The 22,170-nt window shown below is 42.8% G+C and overlaps 1 protein-coding gene across 3 annotated transcripts in view; it reads right to left on the bottom strand.

Moving 5' to 3' along the window:
• Positions 1 to 2,044: 2,044 nt before the first annotated feature.
• LOC120451368 (inactive dipeptidyl peptidase 10) overlaps positions 2,045 to 22,170 on the bottom strand; it is a 33,495-nt gene continuing 13,369 nt past the window's right edge. The window contains exons 2-17 of one of the 3 annotated variants that reach the window (XR_006356511.1): positions 19,633 to 20,350; positions 13,437 to 13,532; positions 12,233 to 12,347; positions 11,871 to 11,965; positions 10,628 to 10,755; positions 10,346 to 10,557; positions 9,820 to 10,066; positions 9,232 to 9,345; positions 9,006 to 9,129; positions 8,817 to 8,931; positions 8,586 to 8,700; positions 7,293 to 8,350; positions 6,902 to 7,206; positions 6,587 to 6,699; positions 5,113 to 5,462; positions 2,045 to 4,159 (exon numbers count right to left, since the gene is read on the bottom strand). Coding sequence is in view for 2 of the 3 variants with exons in the window: in XM_044006382.1 (XP_043862317.1) it covers positions 6,628 to 6,699; positions 6,902 to 7,206; positions 7,293 to 8,350; positions 8,586 to 8,700; positions 8,817 to 8,931; positions 9,006 to 9,129; positions 9,232 to 9,345; positions 9,820 to 10,066; positions 10,346 to 10,557; positions 10,628 to 10,755; positions 11,871 to 11,965; positions 12,233 to 12,347; positions 13,437 to 13,532; positions 19,633 to 19,662 (2,826 nt within the window). In the remaining variant the exon portion in view is untranslated. Of the gene's footprint in view, positions 5,463 to 6,586; positions 6,700 to 6,901; positions 7,207 to 7,292; positions 8,351 to 8,585; positions 8,701 to 8,816; positions 8,932 to 9,005; positions 9,130 to 9,231; positions 9,346 to 9,819; positions 10,067 to 10,345; positions 10,558 to 10,627; positions 10,756 to 11,870; positions 11,966 to 12,232; positions 12,348 to 13,436; positions 13,533 to 19,632; positions 20,351 to 22,170 lie in introns of all 3 variants that reach the window. The other 2 variants (XM_044006382.1, XM_039635008.2) reach the window with 2 other exon arrangements.

The following is a 22,170-nucleotide window of genomic DNA, read 5'->3' as shown; positions in this document are numbered from 1 at the left end:
TAACGTATCAGAGCAAAAAATTAAAGCAAAGAATTCAAAATTTACATTCCAGCTATCGTAGATGCCATAAATTGGAATGGTGCAAGAAATTGGGTCACTGAACCTACATCATATTTGCTGTAAGCTGACACCTTTCTTGATCACATACGAAGAGATAACAAATCAAACTTGTTGGTATACCCTACAATTTGTAGTTCATATGAGAGAAGAGAAGCACATTTGGGCTGTGGTCGAATAGGGTGTACCTTTAACATAGTAAATTATGCTCAATGCCATCATCTTTCTTAAGTTGTTCAAGTTATGTGCTACTTTAACTAAACGAAAGACGTGGTTGTGTTAAATTGTTATATAATGACAATGGCTAACGATACTTCCTCCTAATTGTCGGCCGTTGAAATTGGATAATGGCCGTAGTGACATACATGAGTCATGGCCGTAACTGCGAATCCTTCTCCCCCACCGATACAGATACTTCTTCTCGATCGCTTCGGGTTTCCCGATTTAAGTGGCCGGCAATTTGTGCCGGACATTTTCATCGTGGCGGCTCAATTATGGCCGTGATTAGAGCGGGCGACCATGCCATCCGTGCATTATACGCCATATTTTCATATTTGTTCCTGAGTGCCAATTAGACGCTCGCTGAAATCGCGTCGATAAATTATTAGTTGCCAAAACGATGGCTCTTAAAACTTGCCACCTCTTTCGCTGCGTAACGTTGCTTTGCACCTACAAAGAAGAAAGAAATGTGTAAAACGGCATCAAATATGCAACACTTTTTCTTGTTCAGCGCCTTGGCAAACAATTGGCCAATTAAGTCGAAAGTTTGCCTGCTGGTGGCAGCCAGACCTCCTCCGAAAACCCCCAGCTCCACTTGGCCCGCGTCCATTGGCCCCAAAACTGATGGCCATTGCATGCCAGTCGAACATTTTGTGGCCATTTGCGTGCCGCCTTTTAGCCCTTTTACTCCGTGCTTCGTGGCCAACAAAGGGGCGTTGGAGGAAAGTCCGAAGGGGCGGGGCACTGCAACCCGTTACGTGTTTTATGTAGATTGCCAAGCCGGACTTTTCCACGGTTTACATTTTCGATTTTCCGAGAATCCCTCTTGCAGCTTGAGTGCAATATTTCATTTTTAATTCGGACTCCAGAGGTGAGGATTTGATTTAGTTGGCCAACGGACCACGAAATCCATCGACATCTTTTGGCATTTGGGATGTGGAAATGGATGGATAATGTGGCATTGGGGACTACTTGAATGATTTGAATTATGTTTAAAGGGACTAGATGATATATGTAAATATGTACTAACCGATTACTTTAAATTAACTTACCGCACTTATTTTCTTGTCGTTAACTTTCAATTTGCAAAATGTTATATACCCAAAAAAGCGATAAATAAAACCACATAGTTTTCCAGTTTGCTTTTTGGCTTCATGCTTTCATATATTTTAGGTATTTCCGCTTTTCACGATTTCCATTACTAAATGCCAGGCGAAATTATTGAACGTCTCAGCTAATTAAGTCAATGTAATTACATATTAATATTAAATTCATATTATTATATTGGTTAGTTTGGTTTTGCTTCATGGAAGAGAAGAAACTTGTTGGATCACAAAGGTTTTGTTTTCGCTAACGGCTTAAGTAATTCTCAAACACTCATTTAACGAAAGGAGTAAACAAAGTAATTGAATTGAGCTAGCCACCTTAAAGCTTATTTACATCAAATAACATAACTAACAACTTGTATGCGATTTCGTTGGTTAGGATAGATTTCCATATCTGCACATTGGCCATCTGAGCTCTCTAGGAGTTATTGATTTACTATGTATGTTCCTTCTTAGAGTTTCCCATTTAGTTTACGGTAAGGCTGAAGATAGAGTATTAAAATGGTTTTTGTTTAAGAGTAAAAGTTGTTTATAAAATATATATGTATCATATATCAAAGTATAGTTATTTAGTTATGTATAGGCGTATATTACAGTTTTCACTTTTTTACAGAGCCGCTTCGAGCTTTCATTTGAGCTAATAGTATTTCAACAATACAGAGTGGTTTTTCTTTGGTTTTTCTTTGGTTTTCATAGGTTGTAACTCGAATAATGCAAACGCTTGATCCACTAGATGAACTAAACTACCATATTCGCATGTGTATACATATTAATTTGATTTCTTGTGTATATCGTTAGGTATATATATGCTTGTATAATTACTAAATGGTATTTGAGTCAATATTCATTATGTCGAATGTGTGTCTCTATGTATATATATTGCAAATTTTGTTAATCGTCTACCGCGCGTTGCTACATTTTCGTAATTTGTATATATAATTTTATTTTTTAATTACTTTCACACTCCCCACATCGGTAATTGGTCCTTAGTACACTACATAAAAAGCATTTAAATGTTTTTGTTTCCGGGTTTCCCTTTGTCTTCGAGCCCTTTTCAATTTCCATAGCTCGCTGACACAGCATCGCACTTATGGCTTCATCTCGGATTGTTAGGGCAAACACCTGTATCCTCTGTTTTGTGTTTGTGTGCATGTGGGCCAGTTGGATTGGAATGGTAGTGGTAGTGGAAGTGGAAGTGGAAGTGGGTGTGGAGCAGCAGCTGGCCTTTTACAGTCCCTCTCAGAGGCGACCTTTCGGTCTAAAAATAAGCGCCTTCACACAGACACACGTCTCCTGCCACGCCCACTGGCCAGGTGGGCGGCGGCAGCTGTGTGCGTTAATTGCGGAGAGGAAAACCTGCGGCTTAGCCAAACATTGGCATGCGTTCTGCTGGCGTCTAAAAACGCGACGTAAAAAGCTGAAACCGCCAGCGAGGCACATAAAAGTGTCAGGCAGACATAAATTTATGTTGGCTTGCAATTTTCCAACACCAGCACACATCACTGCCTCCTGCCTTGCCTACCTGTGCTCAGGTGGGGGGAAGTGGCAGTGAGCATGGGAGTGGAAAAAGGGGTTGCGGCGCAAGGACGAGTTTATATTTTGTGTAGCATACTTTGCGGCCAACGCGGCTTTATTATTAAAATTGCCCCCAAAGTTGGGGAAACTCTATCCAGCTGGGATTTGCTTTTGCTACACGCTGCAAAGAGCGTTAAAGCATACACACATTTATATTTATAGGAATTTAGCGCGATATAGAGTAGCGATTATATGCCAGAATACTTGTTTGCCAATTAGCTGTCACATAAAATGAGTTTGCAGGATTACGAAGGTAGTTCCTTACAAACACCATTGGAATTAGTAAAGTTAAAATGGGAATACGGATTTTTAATGACTTATTAAATAAAGATTTTACGCTATTCAAAGTAACCCTATTTCACCAGAATTTTTGCGATTTTTACGCTTATGATACTCATAAGTGAATCACCCCAGTGTTCTAAAACTCTCGGGAAAACATCCTGTTCAGCCATCAGAAGCAAGAGCCGCAGTTTGGCGGCGGTTGCTAATTAACTGCCGCTCTCAAAAAAGTGTGCCAAATGTCTAATTAAGGATAATCCTTTTTTTGCATACTGCTACTTCAGTGGGAAAAGGGTTGGGATAATGGAGATTTTTGCGGAATATGCGATGCGGTGTCATTTGCTTTCTTCTTTCAGTTTGTTTTTTGTGTTTCATACATATTGAGCTTTGCTTTTGTGGCATCTTTATGTTTAATGTGTATCGCAGCTATTTTTGACCTTTTTCTCATCTCTGTTTATCGTTTTAGTTCACTTTGGCTTATTCAACTAGTTTTACTTGGTTTTAGTTTGGATACCGACTAACGCTACTCTACTGCCACTAAACTCGATTTGTTCAGCTAATGAAATTGAACAAAAAGTCGTAAATTTATATTAAATATTATTGCGCTACTTACATGCAGTTATTCTATTTAATTGGTTTGTTTGATTTATAATTTGTTCATTTTCACATTGAATCCTCCGTTCGTGTAATCAATTTACTTTGGCCATTTGGTAGTTTTCCTTTTTTTTTGCTTTCTGGAAATTCAATTGGATTCGTTCGAAAGCACTTTTATGCAATTGTTTGAGTCGCTGGTTTGTTTCATTTATCTCAATTCAAATATTTATGCTTTGTTTATGGCTGCGTTTTTATTTCGTTTGATTTAATTAAACTTCCCAACTGAGGCTTCTCTCCTCGCTCGGCCATTATTCAGTTTTATTTCCTTTCTGTTTGGGCAGTAAATTTGATGATCAAATTTATGAGTAACCAAAATCAAATTAAAAACGTAATTCAATCTATGCAGACAGAGACTAATGTTATTCAAATTGAATTCACATTTAAACTCGTAATGAGTTTAGTACACAAATTCTCACTTCAATCATGCGTTCTGTCAACGGCTTGCAAATCCAGACTCAATTATGAGCCAAGTTCATAAATTCAGTCGCAATTTATGGGTCACTATCCGGCCCCCCCCAGTGAGCCATTACACATTTTGGAAAACTTTCCCTTGGCAAACGATAAAACCGTTCGACTATCAGAAAATGTCATTTAGAATGTTGTCAGATTTGATTTATGCTGGCCATTTCCGTTCAAGCAGAGCGGCACGAAGTTCAGCTGGTTCACGTGTAGCGTTTTCAATAAATTTGCTTTTCAATTTTATTTCTGTTTGCTCTTCATTGGGAATTTATGCAAAATATGCATAAATTCCAACGAAATGAAAAAGTAATTCAAACCGAAAGTGCTGCCTTGACAAGCCGACTGTCTAAATACCAGCTTACAAACTCAAGTGAAAATATTTGTTATTGATATTGATATATTGCTTGTAAATCAAATTATTTGAAAACATAATTTCACTGACGTAGCGCAGAAATTAATTATGCAACAAATGCGGACTAGTTAAGAATTCGGCAGAGTGTTTGCCGTAATGAAGGGACCTTTCGCGAGGGCATTGAAATGTCACACCTGTCACCGGAGAAAAGCCGCATGTGTAAATTTTTATTGCCTACCTTTGTGCGCTCTCTCTCTGCGTGTCCGTGTGTGTGTGTGTGTGTGTGTGTGTCTGTTTGAGTCGGGGTCTGTGTGCGTGTGTGTGTGTGTGAGTTACGTTTTCACAACCATGTTGATTTTGTCCGCATACATGTACATTTGTTTGTTTATGCTCCTTTTTGGGCACACTTACTTGGCATTTCGCATTTCGTATTTCACATTTCGCTGTCGCTGCTGCTGCAACTGCTTTGCTTATTAATTTTACACAAAATGCCATTTAACTAAGTTGTTTTTTTGCCGTTTTCGCCGCCATTTGGCTATTTGAGTTGCCATTTAGCCGCGTTCTGTGTGTGAGTGTCGTGGGTGTGTTTATGATAAATCACATTGAATGCAATTTACAAAAAAACATTTCGTTCGCACGTTCCGGTCGAAGTTTGTGGTGTTCCATACTTTTGTTATCAGAATTCCTGCTGCCATAATTCAAGTTTATTGCTGTTGCATATCGCCGCCATTCCCCAGACCAACTTTCGATTCCGGCGGCACCTGTTGTTGGACAGAAAGAGAGACATTACTCAAAAATATCAAATACAATTCTTTTCTACATTAGTTGAGAGACAGCGTCTGAGAAAATGAAAGTGGAAAGGAGTTAGGTTTAAGCACAATCAAGGCATTAGCAAACATTTAGGTAAAGTAGCCAGTTTGGATGTGCGTGTTGCTAGTGTCACTGGGTGTGTGTGTGTGTGTGTGTGTGTGTTAGTGTGTGTGTCTCTAGCCTGCGTAAAAGGAAAACACATCGAGCAACAACAAGTCCCACACACAAACATACGTCAAAGGATACAAATGTTGGACAGCCAAAACAATTTGTTCGAATCAAACGAGGGATCAACGAAAACTCGGGGCAAACGAAAAAAAGTATTCAAGACGAAACTTTCGGAATAATAATGAAAAAAGCTCAAAAAACATAGGAATATGTTGGAACTCATACGAAAAACTAGCATCAAACAAGGGAAACAAATAAGCCAAAGAACGAAACAGCCGAAAACTAAAGCAAGCACAACTAAACCAAAAGGAAAGCCACAATATTTCGCCTAGATCCAAGGCCCAGAAAAAGGGCAACAAACCAACAGCAAACACATACGATTATGACTGGGACTTAGGCCCAAAATAAAGTTCGGCTGGTAAACCATATTAAGCCCCAAGTGTAACAAGTGTAATGCAGACTCAACGCGCTTAATATTAAATTAAGAACGAACCGAACCGGAAAAGTTTTTGTGAAGATAAAGGAAAAGGAAAACGCCATTGCTTATGCAGGATGCCAAAGAGACTGAATGGCTAATGCGCAAAATCAAAACACGTTTTAAAAATATATGGCTTAATAATTATTATTTCAGAAAGAACACACTGTCTTCCAAACAAAACGATATAGAAAGAGGATAATAGGCTTATGCATATTCAAACACCAAACATCAATAACTATCTTAACGTTAAACGATATGAAAGCATGTAAAGATTTAGGTCCGCATTAAAAGTCCGCAATTAGACAGTGAATAGTTGATAATAGATTGGAAAATCCCTCAACTAATGACAACATCGACAATGAAAACGACACTTAAGAACTTGACAACGATGAGAAACCAATAAAAGATAACTGACAACCGCGACTGTACCTAGTATTAGTATCTGAAGGATGTGGGATATGGAATCAAACTTAGCGGCCATAGAAACTATGAAAGTCCAGGAAATCCATGGAATCTGTTTGATTTTGTTGTTGCTGATCGATCTACACCAGGACGATGGGCATAAAAATTCAATAATGTAACAAAAGAGGAATGGCAGTAGTTGTGATTTTATTTTGGCGGTGATTTGGTGGGTTTGTTTTTGATTTGGAGAGCAGGAGAAATAGAGAGAGTTATATATATAATTGTGGCAGGAGAGTGGAATATATTACAAAGTAAGAATTAGGGTATGCACGATTCACTTACCAGTTTCTTGAAACAATCCTCAAAGAAGGCGGTCATCGAGCGGTACAAGTGCCGCTTAACCCCCGAAAGGCTGTGGCCCTCATCCGGATATATCTGCTGCTTATAGAGCACTCCCTTGCTGGTCAGGGATCGGGCCAGGACCATCGATTGCTGCACGTGCACATTGTCGTCGGCGGTTCCGTGGACCAGCAGGAACTGGCGGTCGCGCAGATTGTCCACGTACTTGGACAGGTCACTCTCCTCGTAGCCCTTGTAGTTGTCCGTCACGTTGGGGAAACTCAAATAGCGTTCCGCATACGTGGAGTCTTAAACGAAAGAACAAAGGATAATTTGCCAATGGAGCTGTTATGCATGTTGCACTTTCTATCTGAGGCACCTTGGTAATACTCACCATACAACTTCCAGTTGGTGACGGGTGACACGCTGATCCCGCACTGGAAAATCGACTGTTGTCCGGCCAGGGCCAGTGCAGCTGTGTATCCTCCGTAGCTCCAGCCCCAGACGCCCATTCGACGTGAATCGATGAAGTGCAGGTTGTCCCTGAGGTACTCGCTGACCTCCAGTTGATCGGAGACCTCCACGCTGCCCAGACGCTTGTAGACCTCGTGGAGCAGCTGGTAGCCCTGTCCGGCAGATCCCCGTCCGTCGATCTCCACGACAATGTAATCCTTGCTGCCGGACAGATAGGTGTTCCAATCGACGTGCCAGTGATCGGTGACCAACTGGCTGCCCGGACCCGAGTACACATGCAGTATGGTGGGATAACGTGTTATCTCGTCTTCGCGCAGCACAGGTGGTAAGTATAGTCGCACCTGGGCATGATAGCCGCCGGAGATCATCACGGGAAAGGTCTTGATCTGCGGCATGGCCGTCTTGGCCATCTTCTCCTTCAACCGGGTGTTGTTCTGCACGATGACCAGCAGTTCCAGGTACTGAGACTTGGGCTCGTCCTCTGCTTTCTCAACACCACCCTCCGTGGGTGGTTCCTCCTGCTGGGTGCTGTGTCGTTTCGTTTTGGCACTGTCCGCAGCGACGGACTTCAAGCCGTAGAGTATGGAAGTGGGCACCACTGGACCCAGGCAATCGATTAGTACGTACTTCGCCTGCCGCGAGATTGGAAACTTCGCCTCGTGGTACAGGCAATCACTGGGAGGCGGTGGCAGTGGAGCACTTTGACCCCGCCCCGGAGGCTGTTGCTCCACAGGCAGAGCTGACTGGGGCTGTTGCGCCTCCGCTTCCTCAGAATCCTCCCAGTCATCGTCCCAGGCGGTGACCAACTTGGGTGGCGACTTGGTGTGACCTTCGTCGTAGCCCTCGGCTAACTGCGACACCGCCGGACACGTCAGACAGTCGGGAGCACGCAGGGCTTGACCTTGGCGGGCTGGCAGGGCGGATACGCGATACAGATGCTGCTGCGACGGAAGACGCTCCGGAGTTCCCAGGAAGTAACTGGATGGAGGGATAACAAAATGGGGATAAATACCTTCAAAATTCATTGAAAGCTAGGAAGTAGTTAAAGATGGTAAGTACTTTCGTAATTAAGGTTAGCCAACTGTTTAATATAATTGAATGATAGTACAAATGCATTCATAATTATCACATTCACAGCACTACGTCGTATACACACAATTTTCCACCGAAAGCACGGAAGTACGGCCGGTTTGATGTGTGCACAATCACTTACATCCAATTATCCAGCTGATCCCAGTGCAGCAATCGATTCACTTCGTACGGCCCATGGGTGAGGGGCAGCACCCGGTTCTTGTCGATGTCCACGTGCACAATGTGCCGGAAATAGCCTGTGATTAAGAGGTATTGGTTTCAGGCGCAAGAGCAAAGATGAAACGAGACTCGCAGCATGCAGGCCGTGTCAGTCGGTGAAACAAAAGGCCAATTTGACAACTCGGTGACTTACCAAACAGTCCATCTCGCAGCGGGGATATGGCCACGTAGATGCTGGCATTGGCGGCAAACAGTGGCACTGCGACAGTGTCCACCCATCCACGTCCATCCCCACTCACCCGGTGGGTCTGCAATGGCGGATGGCGAAAGGCGAAAGGGGGTTCATTAGGAGATTGGCACGACTCACTGCCATCCAACTCACCTCGATGCACTGGAACGAAGGAGCCTTGCACACACTGACCACCGAGATGTTCTGCGGACGATTGAGCCACACCACTGCGATCTTCGAGTGACTCACCCAGCTGGCGCTGCTGAAGTAGTGATCTCTGTGGGTTAGAATGATCGATAAGATAATGCAAGAACATTTGTTAAATCATGTTTGCAAGAAAACCAACATTCATATTTTTACAAAGAGCAAACCAACTTACTCATTAGCTATTATTTGCGGCGGATGCAGGTCTGTGATGTGAACTTTCAGCGGGTCCTTCAGGTCAGCCACTCGTAGGGTTACCGTGGGATTCTGTGTGCCTGGCTTGGGATAGCTGTCACAATGGGGAAAACAAAATAAAATGAATTAGGAGTTAAAGCTATAATCCCATTTCCTATTTCTAGAAGACGACCCAAACACCCAAATGAGACATTAACCTTTCCAGATCCGTTCTAGCAATTTATCAAACCCAATTGACAGGGGATCAGCCTCCAAGCGTCACAGCTTGCCTAGACACCCCAAAGGTGTTTTGTCTTACGCATAGCGACCAATTCTAACGCCCCAACTATCAGCATACCCGAATCGCAGTTGGAAAGGGTAGATGGCAGCCCGAAAAAGGATGAAGCCAGTGCCCAAATCCACCTGTGAAAAGGTTTCGCCACTGTCACTTCATGAATTTTAAGCGTGGCACTAGGAGCCCATTAGATGTTACGATGTTACGAGGGGCACGACGACGATGGGGCATCATTAACACATAATCGAAAAGCGATTTGGCCAGAGCTCCGCACCTAACGGGGTCACGACTTACCGTAAGGACCTGATTTCCGGATACAGGCTGGCATGCGGATTGCTGCCGCTGGCGGCTCCTGCACTCCCCCCTCCCGATCCTCCAGCGCCGACTGCCGCTGCAGCTGCTGCCTCTCCGCCGGACGGACCCGTCGTGCCGTACCAGGCGAAGTGCTGCTCCTGGACGTGCGTGTCGTTGAAGGTGGCGTACAGCATCAGTTGGCCGTTGTCGGACATCCAAATCGCATTATTTGCACGAAGCAACTCCTCTGCAAAGTGCGAATCAGAACGGAAAATGGAAAAAATGCAAGTAATGCAGGAATTTTCTCATTGTAAAAAAGTCTTTAGTCTTTCGTACTTCACTGCCACCAATATGGCAGCTTAGTAACGTTAAGCAACAGATAAGATTTGCATAATTTTATGCACGTTTTCAGGTGATTTCACTAAAGATTTGTGTGCGGCTTCTGGAGCTGATATGATTGTTCCTGATAATTCTTACAAATAAATCCTTCTCCACACATCAGATATAACGTGCAAATGCCACTCACCTTCGTAGAGCCAATCGGGTATGCCGTTGTACACCACTCCGGGCACCCCATCGTGGGTAATCCGATGCACGGACGCACTGCGGACCTCCTCCCGGTAATAGATATCGTAGCTCTGGACCCAGACAAGTGCGTTTCCAGCTGGCGTAAATTGCGCGTAGTGCAGATAGGGCCATTCATCCTGGTGCGGACTGTGGCGCAGCTTGATGCTCTCGCTGTCGGGGATTAGGGGCACAGTGCTAAAAGTGTGCTGGGCTGTGGAACTAAGCCGGAACTCGAACTCACCTGGTCTGAATGTCGTAGAGCGTGTACTGGGCCAAGTACGAGTGCCGGAATAGTTTCACAACATTCTGGGCCAGGAGCAGATAGCGCTTGTCCGCCGATATGGTGAAATGGTAGGGTGAAAGGGTTTTCTGTGGGGCAAACGGATCCGTGAGTGGTTGCAAATTATGCGAAATACTGTGGAGGGGCCACAGTATTGCCACCGCCAAAGCGACCGTACACATTGCGTATACGCAATTTTAATTAAAATTTTAATGGTCTTTGTTGATTTGCACGCAAAATGGCGGAAGTTTGGCTTGGTGGCTGGTGGGAAAATTTTGGAAATTTGCGGCATTATTTACGGCTCTGGCTGCCGAAATGGTTGCCAACGAGTTTCCCGCCTTAATTTGCCTGGGAAAACAATCTGAAAATTATTCTCAGCAGATCAACTTAATCAAGAGCCAAGTTGGTGTCGAGTATTTTGCTATTCATTGCACATTTCGTGTTTGAGTTGATGGCAAAGTAAGTTTATGCCATATCCTTAGCCAAACTATGAATATGTATTGCCATTATGCCGTTGCGACTGCTCACTCGAGTTTCTTTGGATTCGGTTGCACATTAATTATTTCCCACTCAAATGTTTCACTTGGCAACTGTTGACTTGCAGTGGCTGCACTTGTTGCACTCCCTGTCTGCATTTTTGGGCCCTCGAGGCACTCAGAATGTTCGTTTGCCAAGTTGGCAAGGAAAAGCTTCTGCTTACCGCCCTTGTGCTCCACTTTCTCCCTATTCCACCCATCCCATCGGCTGGCATTCATTTTCCTTGCCTTCAGTTTTGCCTTATTTGTTTGTTTTTCAATTCCATTCGCGCATTATTCATTAGAAAGCGTTTTACCACCCGCGATGTCCCCGCACTTTTCCACATGTCTGTGTTTACCCAGTCATTGACATAAAAGTCTTTTTGCCTTTTATCGCTATCGCTGTATTGGGGCGAAAGTCGCCACACTCGGTTAACGATAACTTGGCCCATTTGTTTCGCCCACATTTGTGCGCGGCATAATATCAGTTAACATTGCCAAGTCGAGTGTGTACACTTGAGATATCTGCCTTGAGGCCGCCCCCTGTCAACTAACTATACTTTCTAGGACTCCGACAACTTCCCTGGTCGTAAATAAGATGGGGCAAATATTTATTCAGCTCGTAGAGATAAGCAATAAGCAAACAAACAGACCAGAAGGGGGCACGGAATTCAACGAAATGTACTTACAAATGTCACATTGGACATGAGGACACGTTCCGAGCGATTGGCTGCATTCAGCAGACAGATGCGACCCAAATGGTCCTGGTACAGGAACTCCTCGCCTGCAAAAAAGAACGAAATGAAAGCGGAAATTAAAAGCGATTTGCCACATGGCACTGCCACCGAGTGGCACTCATCGCATACACGCAGAGAAAGTACCTAATAATCTGATAAAATGAGCGCACAACTGATGCGTACACATATCAATTCGAAACTAAATCCACTTGCGCCCAAAAGTATGCAATGAACGGGTAACGTTCTTTTGCACTTTGCTGTTGCATACTTTTAAGCACCTGTGCTGGGGATTTTCAGCAAAGTGTAGCACTCACCATCGATCCAGCTGGCGTTGGAGTGCTGCGGCACGAAGAGGCCATCGACGATGTCCTGCAGCTTGATGCGCTGCCCCTTGACCCGCGGTCCCTCATCGGGGGGCGTGAGCAGCACCTTTTTTGATAAATGTAGAAATTTTATATGTTGTCTTCTGCACACTCACACAGACAGACAGTCAGGCAGGCACACGTGAACAATACACACACACAACATCAACAGCAACAACGAATGGTGGGAAAAATGTTCGGTTTGGTGGTGTGGGGGGGTTAAATTTATCAGGCAGCCACAAAATTGCAAAAAAGTAAACAAACAGACAAAAGACAAAAATGAGCGTAACGTATTTACACAAAAATTTATCGCATTTTTTTTTCTTATATACATAAGTACATACATATAAATATACACATAAATATTAATGGTCGCTTTAGTTTTCTTTTTTTTTATTTAGCATTGTTGAAATATTTACGCAGCAGCCCAAAAGCAGGCCACAAAAAATATCGTTGGTGAACGACGCAGTTTTGCCAATTAAAAGAGAAAACTTTTACCATCGAATAACGCATGAGGATTTGTATTTCGTGTGGAGATTTTAAATTGGGCAGAGTAACAGTTTACAATTAAACAAAACTGTGGAGGACCCAAATGAAATTCGCATTGTGGTGTTTAGTTTCAGCGAGGCTTGCCATTTGCCATTTCATTAGCGATATGACAGTTTGAATACTCTTGCCAATCGACACGTATTTTGGGGACTTATGAAAATAATTGCATTCCTTTTTGTAGAGGTATCACTGTACCTATTCCAAAATGGACGTGTCTTTCAGTTAGGCAAAGTGCTTTTAGCAGAGTGTTTAAAAATCGCTGCTAGAAAATGGATTTCATTTTGGTGTTTTCGTGTGGGTGAAGTAGATGTGCTTTTGTTTTGACAGTATTTTGGTTATTGCTTTGGGCCTATTTTCGAAAACAAACGTAATTGCATTGTGCGTTTGATGAATCAATTTCGGGATTTCGGGTAAGTAATTGTTCATGGGAGCCACGAGCCACCCAAATTAGAAATTCATTTAATTGTCCATAAATATATTCGCAACACCGATTTCGACAATTAAGCCGCCCAGTTGGTGCCTAATTATATCGCCAGGGACAATAACCAAACATCATGCTGTACTATTTGTGGTCGGCCTTCGGGCCAAGTGTTGAACTCAGACTTACCACCGATGTAACAATCAGGGCCAGGACAATGATGATGACCAGCAGCGCGATGAGGATTCCGCGCCAGTTCCGTTGGTTGGGATTGCTGGAGACCAACTGTGGGAAATCAGAAGAAAATAGTCAGAAATAGCTGCGAAACATTAAGCAAATTAATTGGTAAACGCTGGAATGCAAATGCTGCACATAAAGAGCACGTGCGACTCATTACCCCGAAAGTTATGAAGGCCATAATAAACCGGTCAGAACCGCAAATAATTTGTTGGCCAAGATGCAATTAGTAAACTGATGATACAGTTTTTCCCTCACAAACGCTTTTCCTTCCAATTTATGCCTGCTCTTACACACACAGACACAGTCCCCATATTGCGAGCATGTTCAACACAGACCCGGCCAAAACCGCTTGGAAATCAAGGCTTAATGCATATTTAATGTTGTCAGGCAACAAAGGAAAACAGAAACCCCAAATTAAACACGACAAAAACTTAACCCACGCAGCCCGCACAAGTTGATACCGATTTTTACGAGCGGTAGGGGTTCTTGTCTGCAACTCTGCATGATTTCCTGCCATTCGGTTTATCATGTCGCACATATAACTACATTCCCGCTTAGCCGAATAATTAATTAAGGGCTCATAAAACTACGCTCCTCGCAAGATAATAAAGAAATGACAATGTATTAATCAAGAGTTGCGTGCCAGAATGCCTGGACTTAGCTAACTAATTGGGCAGAAAAATAAGTTGGATTTTATTATTTAAACAGAGTTTTGAATCTTAACTATGGCTTACTTGAGTGACAAAAAAAAGCAGAGACAAATGTCCACACCCAATCGATTTTCTGCTTATCAGGGCTGCTCTTAAAATCGCATAAATATGTTCAACCAGCAAGGCTTCCCTTTTGGCCATTAGTGCAGGCAGGTTAATCGCGGTTCTTAATTAATAACACGTCGCACATACAAATGAGGGACAAATTGAGGGGGAACACGTGTACCTGGCACACGCATCCTTGCCAGCATGTTTATTTATAAGGGGTCCGATTCCCAATGCATATATATGTGCGGCTCCATTCCGGATTCGAATCGTAACCCAACAGTATTTATGACTTAACCCGGAGTTGCGCCGCAAATAAGGCGAAAAGAACGTAAACCAAACTATCAAACAACAATAGAGAGCTCAAGCTTTGGGAACTTTCGTTAAACTTTATTTCAACGCTTCAGTGCTTGAAAATATTTTCGTGAAAGCAATCATAATAATAATGATTTCTTTGTTGGGGGAGGCGCACGCGTCGTATACTTAATGTGTCCTAATTGAATTGCATTTATTCCCGCCAGGAGGGTCAAGTGATAGAGTCCTCAGGACACTGTCTTGGCACACAGCAGAGCTCAAAACACTCATCTTGATTGCCATGGAGGAAGATGCGAACACACAAGCTTAAGAAAATATGCAAAAATACGACCATAAATGAAATTTAAACACTCAACTTGATGAGTTGCTGTTAACGCTAAAGAAATTAAAAATAATGACAGTCATCAATTTGAACAAAGGCCGTTGCTGCCGCACAATTCAATGAGTTTACTTCTGACGTTCCCAGTTAATGGTGGAATTTGAAGGATACCAAGGATGAACGGAGCACATGAGCTGCGTATCCTGTTAATTTCCATCCATTTTTAATGCTCAGCCATTAGGCATTACTCAAAGAGCGAAAATGGTTCTTCTAGACAGAGAAAAGTAAGGTTGTGGAAAATTAGTTGACTGCAAATTAGGTGCCTTTTTTAGTCTCTTTAACTAATAAATTTGTTTACTAATTGCTGCTTACATTTAGTAAAATTCAAATTTAGCAGTTCAAACGTTTAAATTTCCTATAAATTCCATGCTGCATAATAAATATAATAAATCAGTAAATGTAAACCATAAATAAACAAACTTTACCCCCGAGCTGCAATAAATAAATTCGAAGGGCGTTTGTTTTATTGTAAACTATGCAGTCCAAATGGAAAAATATTGTATCCAAATTCCACACAATGCGACACTCGATGCATGAAAGTGAAATGCACGAGCGGAAATCGTAATGCAAATGGATTGCGTTTTAAGTGCACGGAAAAACAGAAAACAAAAAAGCGGACGCCAAAGATTGCAAGAAAGTAAACCTCTTTCACCGTTTAATGATGTTTGCTCGCAGGATTTTCATTTCTGCTGACTTTTGATTACCATGGGTATTTGGATCAGCATTGTTATCATTCCATCTTCACTGTGTCCGCAAACAGAAAAGCGAGTTTTCCCACCGCATAAAGCACAGAGTGTGCGGCTTGATTAAATTCTCCGGTTACCTGTGATTCAGTCCACTGCTGAAATATTCCTTTTCAGGCATCGTTCAGAGTTTAAGTTTAAGCTGGAAAACTTAGCCGGACCGAGCTTAAAAGCAGAGAATAACCAAATTAAGTCCTGCACCCACTCTCCATCTCCCTGCCGCGCCCCACCTGCGTTCACCGCCCACTTTCACTTGCGCCACTTTCCCCAAGCCGTCCAGGGGGCAGAGATAATGCGAATGGCCAAACACCCACAGCCACACCCACTCCCCCATCCCCACTCACTTACACACACACACACATAAGCACCTACAATCCAGGGCAGAGCATTAGCCGCCTTTTGCGGTTGAGCTGGGCAAACTCGGGCTGCTCCTCGAGTGCAGAAAGTTGAAGGAGCCAGCTGTTTGGGAGGGGGGTGAGGTAGGTAGGAGGAGGGGTGGCATCTAGGAGGTGGGGTGTGGAAGGACGATGGTGCTGGAGAGCCGCCAGTTATTTGCATAAGTTGTCATAGTTATTAAGCTCTGAGCGCTAAAATTCTTTCCTGCATACTTTTAAGCGCATTAAAAATAGATGCCAGCTATAGTATTTGTCGAACGAAAGGGGAAAATGAGCTTGTTGAGCGTGGCCGTGGGAAAACGAGAGAAAGGCGGAGGGGGGCGTGGCCAGTGGGCACATCCCGCTGGCAGTGAAAGTGTCGTTTTCAATTAACTTTCGAGTTGGCTCAACAGCGCTGGAGATGGCCCAGTTAATCGCATTAGAAACCATCTGTTTGACACTGAAGAAGAAGGTCGGCTACGAAGGTCTTCCAATATGGATTTCAGGTCTTTCCATTTTGAAATTGAATTCGCATTAGCAATTATGGGAAATAATAAGGATTTTGGCTTAACGAAATTGGGTTGTCGCAGCTTAAGTCGGAACTAAAAATACTTTTCTTATTTAAGGTACGCTAAAAATAGATAAAATCTTTTACATAAATCATTTCGATAAATTATATCTAGAGGCATATAGAAACCGAAAGGATAAATACGTAAAAATGTAATAAATTGATTTATTTATTAAAAGGGACTTTTAAGCTTATGGTTACTATGCAGGCTATTTTTACTATACGTGGCTACAAATAAAGATCCATAGTGTGCATTCAAATTTGAGCTGACCTCCAACCTTTGCCGAATAAAAGTTTATCTAGCACTGTTTGCTTTTCACTCAAAGTCAATGTGTGCAAAACTTCTGAGCCAATGAATGCTGACTTATTGCATTTTTCGCTAGATCCTTCCTTTCCACGTTCGTGGGTATTGGAAACCTTGGTGGTCCTGTGCCTCCTGCGAGCGCGTCACCTGAGGCCACATTCCGCTCAAACGATATTGCCCTTCGCATTGGGAGGGCGACATTAGTAAGCCATCTTTATGGCCCGCTGCCTTCCTGCCAAACATGAAATCCATAAACAGTCCTTCGGCGTTCGCGGGCGATTGTGGAAATGAAAAGGATGCAGCAACACCATGGTGCATCCTTGCACGCTACTTGCACTGGGCTACTGCTACTGCGGCTGTGTTATGTCCTTAAGGGCGGGTGTGTGTATGGGTGTGGGTGTAAGTGTGCCTGTCTGTGTCTGGCTTTCCGGCATGCCAGCCCCATTGTCTACCTCCGATTCCTGCCCACCTGTCCGTCCACCCGCCGCCCATCGCGTTTGGCGCTGTTGTCAACAGCAGTTTAGCTCAAGGCCATAACGGCATAGCATTTGCTATATCTGTCACGTGGTTCCCCATTTCCCCATCTCCCCAGTTCTTTGGTTCCTTGGTGTGTGCGGGTTTTCCCCCATGTCAACACATACTTGAGCTTCCATTACACTGCCATGATTGCTTATTTTTCTGTACTCTCCTTTTCCGATCTGCGCCGGCAGGTGGCGCGCCTGTCGGCGGTCGTTAAGTTGCCTGAATTTGTCAAAATAAAATGTAATATGCCAGCGCTGACACAATTGAATGCGAGGCGAGGTGCACTGCCTGACTTTGGATGGTTGTTCAAGCAAGAGTGATTATTTTGAACCATTTCACCCCAGGCAGTTTCAATCTTATGATTTTAAGGTTGACTTAACTTGATTTATTCGCAAGTAAACACTCCCTGAAACTTGGTAAGGAAGAAAAATAAATTATGAAGGGAATAGGTTTTTACACTTTACTATTTATTTCACACTGTTCATTCAAATAGAATTTTTAAGCCGCCTTAAAGGTGATGTGCTACTTCGTTCTTAAATTTAAGCTACTCTTAAACATTTTCAACCACACAAACCTACGAAGTAAGATCCTCTTAAATCGTAGCCACAAATGAATATGTACTATATTAAGCGCATTACATCTTTGAGCTGCAAGGGAAGCCCTGAAATTAATCACATATATAGCAAATATTGACTCTAGCTCTTGAAGGCCCTTGCAACTGCACAGCAACACCTGTCAGCCGAAATAAGCATAGTCAAAACAGTTAATATAGACGAAGTGCACTGGCCAATTCGATTGCTACCAAAATATATGGCCAACACTGTGGGCTGCCAAAGGCACACCGATGCGTCGATGGGTGGAAATCGAAGTGGAAATTCCGGCTAATTGATTTCCGCTCGAATGGCTGATTGCCATTGCGACTGCCTGTTTATCCAGGCAGCGATTGACACTCCCACTTGGGCGGGAAAACTTCACCCTTGACGACTTGGTATGCGGAGCACACACGCAGTCAGAGTCACGGACACGCGGTGCATGGCTAATTCAATTTCGAAATTGTAGTCAGCTCTGTCAGCGTTTTGCATTTGAATAACATGCGGAATTTATTTCAATTAGCATCGCAGCCACAGAGTTGATGCCACGGCGCCGCAAAGAATCCAGCCAAGCGGCAAGAGCTGACCATCAAAGTCCGGAAAAGGCGGAAAAGCGAAAGTGGATAGAGCATAGTGGAAAAGTCGGGAGGAAACTCAAGTAGTCGGCGAACTTTGCTGCCTCCACAAAGTACTTCTCAAAGTTGAAATCAGAGTGGGTAGTGACTGAAGTAACGATGTAAGTGCTAAGTCAGCTCGTCGCACAAGTGGAGCTAATAATAAATTCAATCGCGGAAGGTAATCTCTGGATAAGCCCATCAAGGATTTCCCCAAGTTTATGTATTTAAGTTATGTAAATTTAGGTATTTTAAGTAAAAATATTGCGGTCCATTAATTTATAGCAGCTAATGAACGACACTTCATCTTTATTTATTAAAACAAATTGTGCACTTTTTATTCAACATCAAACTGTTTAACCTGTTTAAGCGCGCATATATGCATAGCTAATTATAGCCAATTTCACGATGTGGTAAATATTATCATTTTATAAAAAGAGAGAATAATGAGCACTTTGTGTTTTACATTTAGTTACGCTTTTTCACTACATAAATTACCGAAAATACTTCTAGAGACGCAGTTGCACTGCCTTCGAGGCAAATTCAAATTACATTGCCATATTTACATAAATATGTCGTAATGACGCTAGAGATCCACAACTTTAAAGTGAGTTAATTAGATTGCATAACAATAACCCTTACATTCTGCTTACGTCAGCTAGCCAACTTTCTAATACCAAACCATCGTTATGTATTCTCCTGGCGCTTTTCCATTTTCCCCGCCATTAAACAATTTGAAATTTTAATCCCAACCAGAAGTTTGGGTTTCCTTGACTTGCGAATGTGCACCACGAATTCCGGAAGCACGGGATGTGAAAAATGGATGAAAACCAAATTGGCACACGCGCACACACGTCCCGGGAAATATTTGTTTTTTAAAATTAATTATGCCTAATTATATTTGGGCTCAAAACATATTCTGTTCTCTGCCTGCCGCCGCCTTCTGGCTGCGTACGCAAAAAGTGTAACAAAAGAAATTACCTCATCATCGTAATTATCCTGCTCCGGCATGACTCGATGTTTGTGGGCTTACGGCTTATGGATTTAGCGGAAGTCCGATGGGCGGTAGCTGGTGGGTGGTGTTTGGTTTTTAGGAGGTTGGTATTCGGTGTTTGGTTGACAAATTAAAGAAGCCGCCGGCTGTTGTCTCTGTGGTCCGCTGGCTTTATGCTTGCTAGACTGCTAATCGAATCTATCAGTTTCCCCGGCGATAAATTGCGAGCTCTGCCAATTTGTCTAGTTCTGAAAATCAACTCGCTGCGTCCGCCTTGGGCGTCTTGTGGGGCTCGAGATAACTGGAGTTACTACCCATGGCTACCATGCCTTCGCGAATTACTCTGGAGCTCGTCCTTGACATGTGCCAGATGTCCTTCCGCCTTCCGCCTGCCGTTGGCCACCCCAAGTAACACTCTGCTGCTTGTTGTTGCTAATTATGGCAGGGCGTTGTTTTTTCGGCGTTTGGCGTTTGACTTAGGAACTCGCAATGCGCTTTTGCTGTTGGCTTTTCCCGCTCGCCGCGTCTGTTTCCTCCTAATGAGCGTGCATTTTCAGTTTTCCCAGCTGCAGCCAGCCCAGTTCATCCTTTGTCTCGTTGGTGTAATTGTAGTCGCAGGCGTTGGTGTAGTTGTTGTTGTTGTTGTTGTTGTTGTTGTGTCCGTTGTTGAGACACTAATGATGCAGCATACTTTTAGGCCAAGCGCTAAATTGGAATAGAGTGGGTTTTGGAGTGGGAAGAAAAAACACACACGATATTTTAAAATGCATTTCTTGCTTAAACATTTTCTTGTTGCTCTGGTGTTGCTGTTGTTGGTGGTTGGTTGTTGTTGCTGTTCATGTGCACTGTGTGTTGTTGTTAGTGCCAATTTGTTGTGTTGTGCTTTTAGCCTTCGCAGTGTGTGTGTGTGTGTGTTAGGGGTTATATAACATGACACATGCTGCATTCTTTGTGTGCTTGTGTGTATGTGTGTTGCGCTTTGCTGGCATTTGAATGTGGGTTAAGTAGTCTAGTGCTTAAATATTTGCATAAACAAAGGCCGCTGCCCAAAAGCAGGCAATGTTAGTTCCAATTACATGTACTGCGACTATGTTTCCAGTCTTGTACTTTTCGATTGGGGGGTAGAAACATGCAGGTAACCCCAAAAAACTAATCTATTTATTATGCAAAATGTCGCTGGCTGTTGCCACACTTTAAACACGACTGCGTTGTTTTATGCAAATTGAATCCATGGGGCGGGGTGCGATGGTTGTGGGCAGTGTTAATAGCATTACATTTTCCATTTTAGTTATGGCAAGTTTTTCTTCGCTCCTTCTCTACTTTCTTGGTACCGCTTACAAGTGGCTTATTATGCTAAATGCATGCACAGTTAACAATGACTACAGGGTATGTGGTGATGTGGAGAGACATTCATAGTTGGGTGGAAATCGTGCTAAAGTAAGTTTCATTGATTCGTGGCGCTAATGAGGACTTCAAATCGTATGGTTCGTATTAAATAATCCTAAAGACTACGGAAATGATTCAGTTTAAGTTAAAATAATAGGTGCTTCAATCAAAATCCCCATAATCCAACGGCTACCAAAGCTGTTTCCTATATGTATACCATAATTACCCTGAATGTCAGCTTTATAGCTCCACGGCATGAAGAAGACAAACGACAACACACCACAAGTGAAAGCAACATACATATTCCTGTTGGAAAAGTGTTCAAACTTGTTCGTCGCCCCAAGAGAAGCTTTGGCTTAAATAGCCAATGACACACATATAATCTACAATAGACCCATGAGGGGCTAGGGTGTTTATCATTCGCCTGAGTCATCTTTAGGGAGCATTCACTGTGCACTCCGCCTCCGCGAAGCGCATTACAATGCATAAACTTTGGTCATTGTGGGGTTTGTCCTCGTCTTTCACCTTAACCGACAAGCACAACTATAAATTTAAGCAAAATGTATGAAAGAAAACAAAATCCTCGACCTAAACGTCACTTTTGGGAACAATGGAAATGTTTGGTATATGTAGCTGCTAACATAAATTTCATTAATTTTTACGTAGCCAAATTGTTTGGGACTTTTGTTATGTTTTTTTGCTGTACTGTTTTGTATTATTTCCTACGCAGCCAAGCGGTATATGGTATTGTTTTCATAAAAATTATTTTCATTTTTACCTCGAACAATGTACCATTGAAATACTCCTCGCAGCCAAGTAAAACAAAACAGTTTGCATATTTGTGGAATGACGCAGTTGGCTAACGAGGAACTTCTGATGGCCAAGGGAGTATCATTAACGGATCCCAATAAAGATACCAGGAACCATATAAGAATATTCGAAGAATAATTAAATAGGTTCTACAAGGAACTACTTTGACGCTAGATAAAACTGTTCAAAAATCGTCATAATTACTAGAACAAACAATTCTTTTAGCAGTTAAAGCAAAGTTAATAGTTGCAGTTAAATTTATTATGCAACTTTTTATGGAAAAAGCTGTGCTTGGAAAATTCCCCTTCACTCCGGTTCGTATTTTCCAT

The sequence above is a fragment of the Drosophila santomea genome, chromosome 2L, assembly GCF_016746245.2.
Source record: "Drosophila santomea strain STO CAGO 1482 chromosome 2L, Prin_Dsan_1.1, whole genome shotgun sequence".
In the NCBI taxonomy this organism is placed as follows: domain Eukaryota; kingdom Metazoa; phylum Arthropoda; class Insecta; order Diptera; family Drosophilidae; genus Drosophila; species Drosophila santomea.
This window is presented reverse-complemented; position numbering and strand designations above follow the sequence as displayed.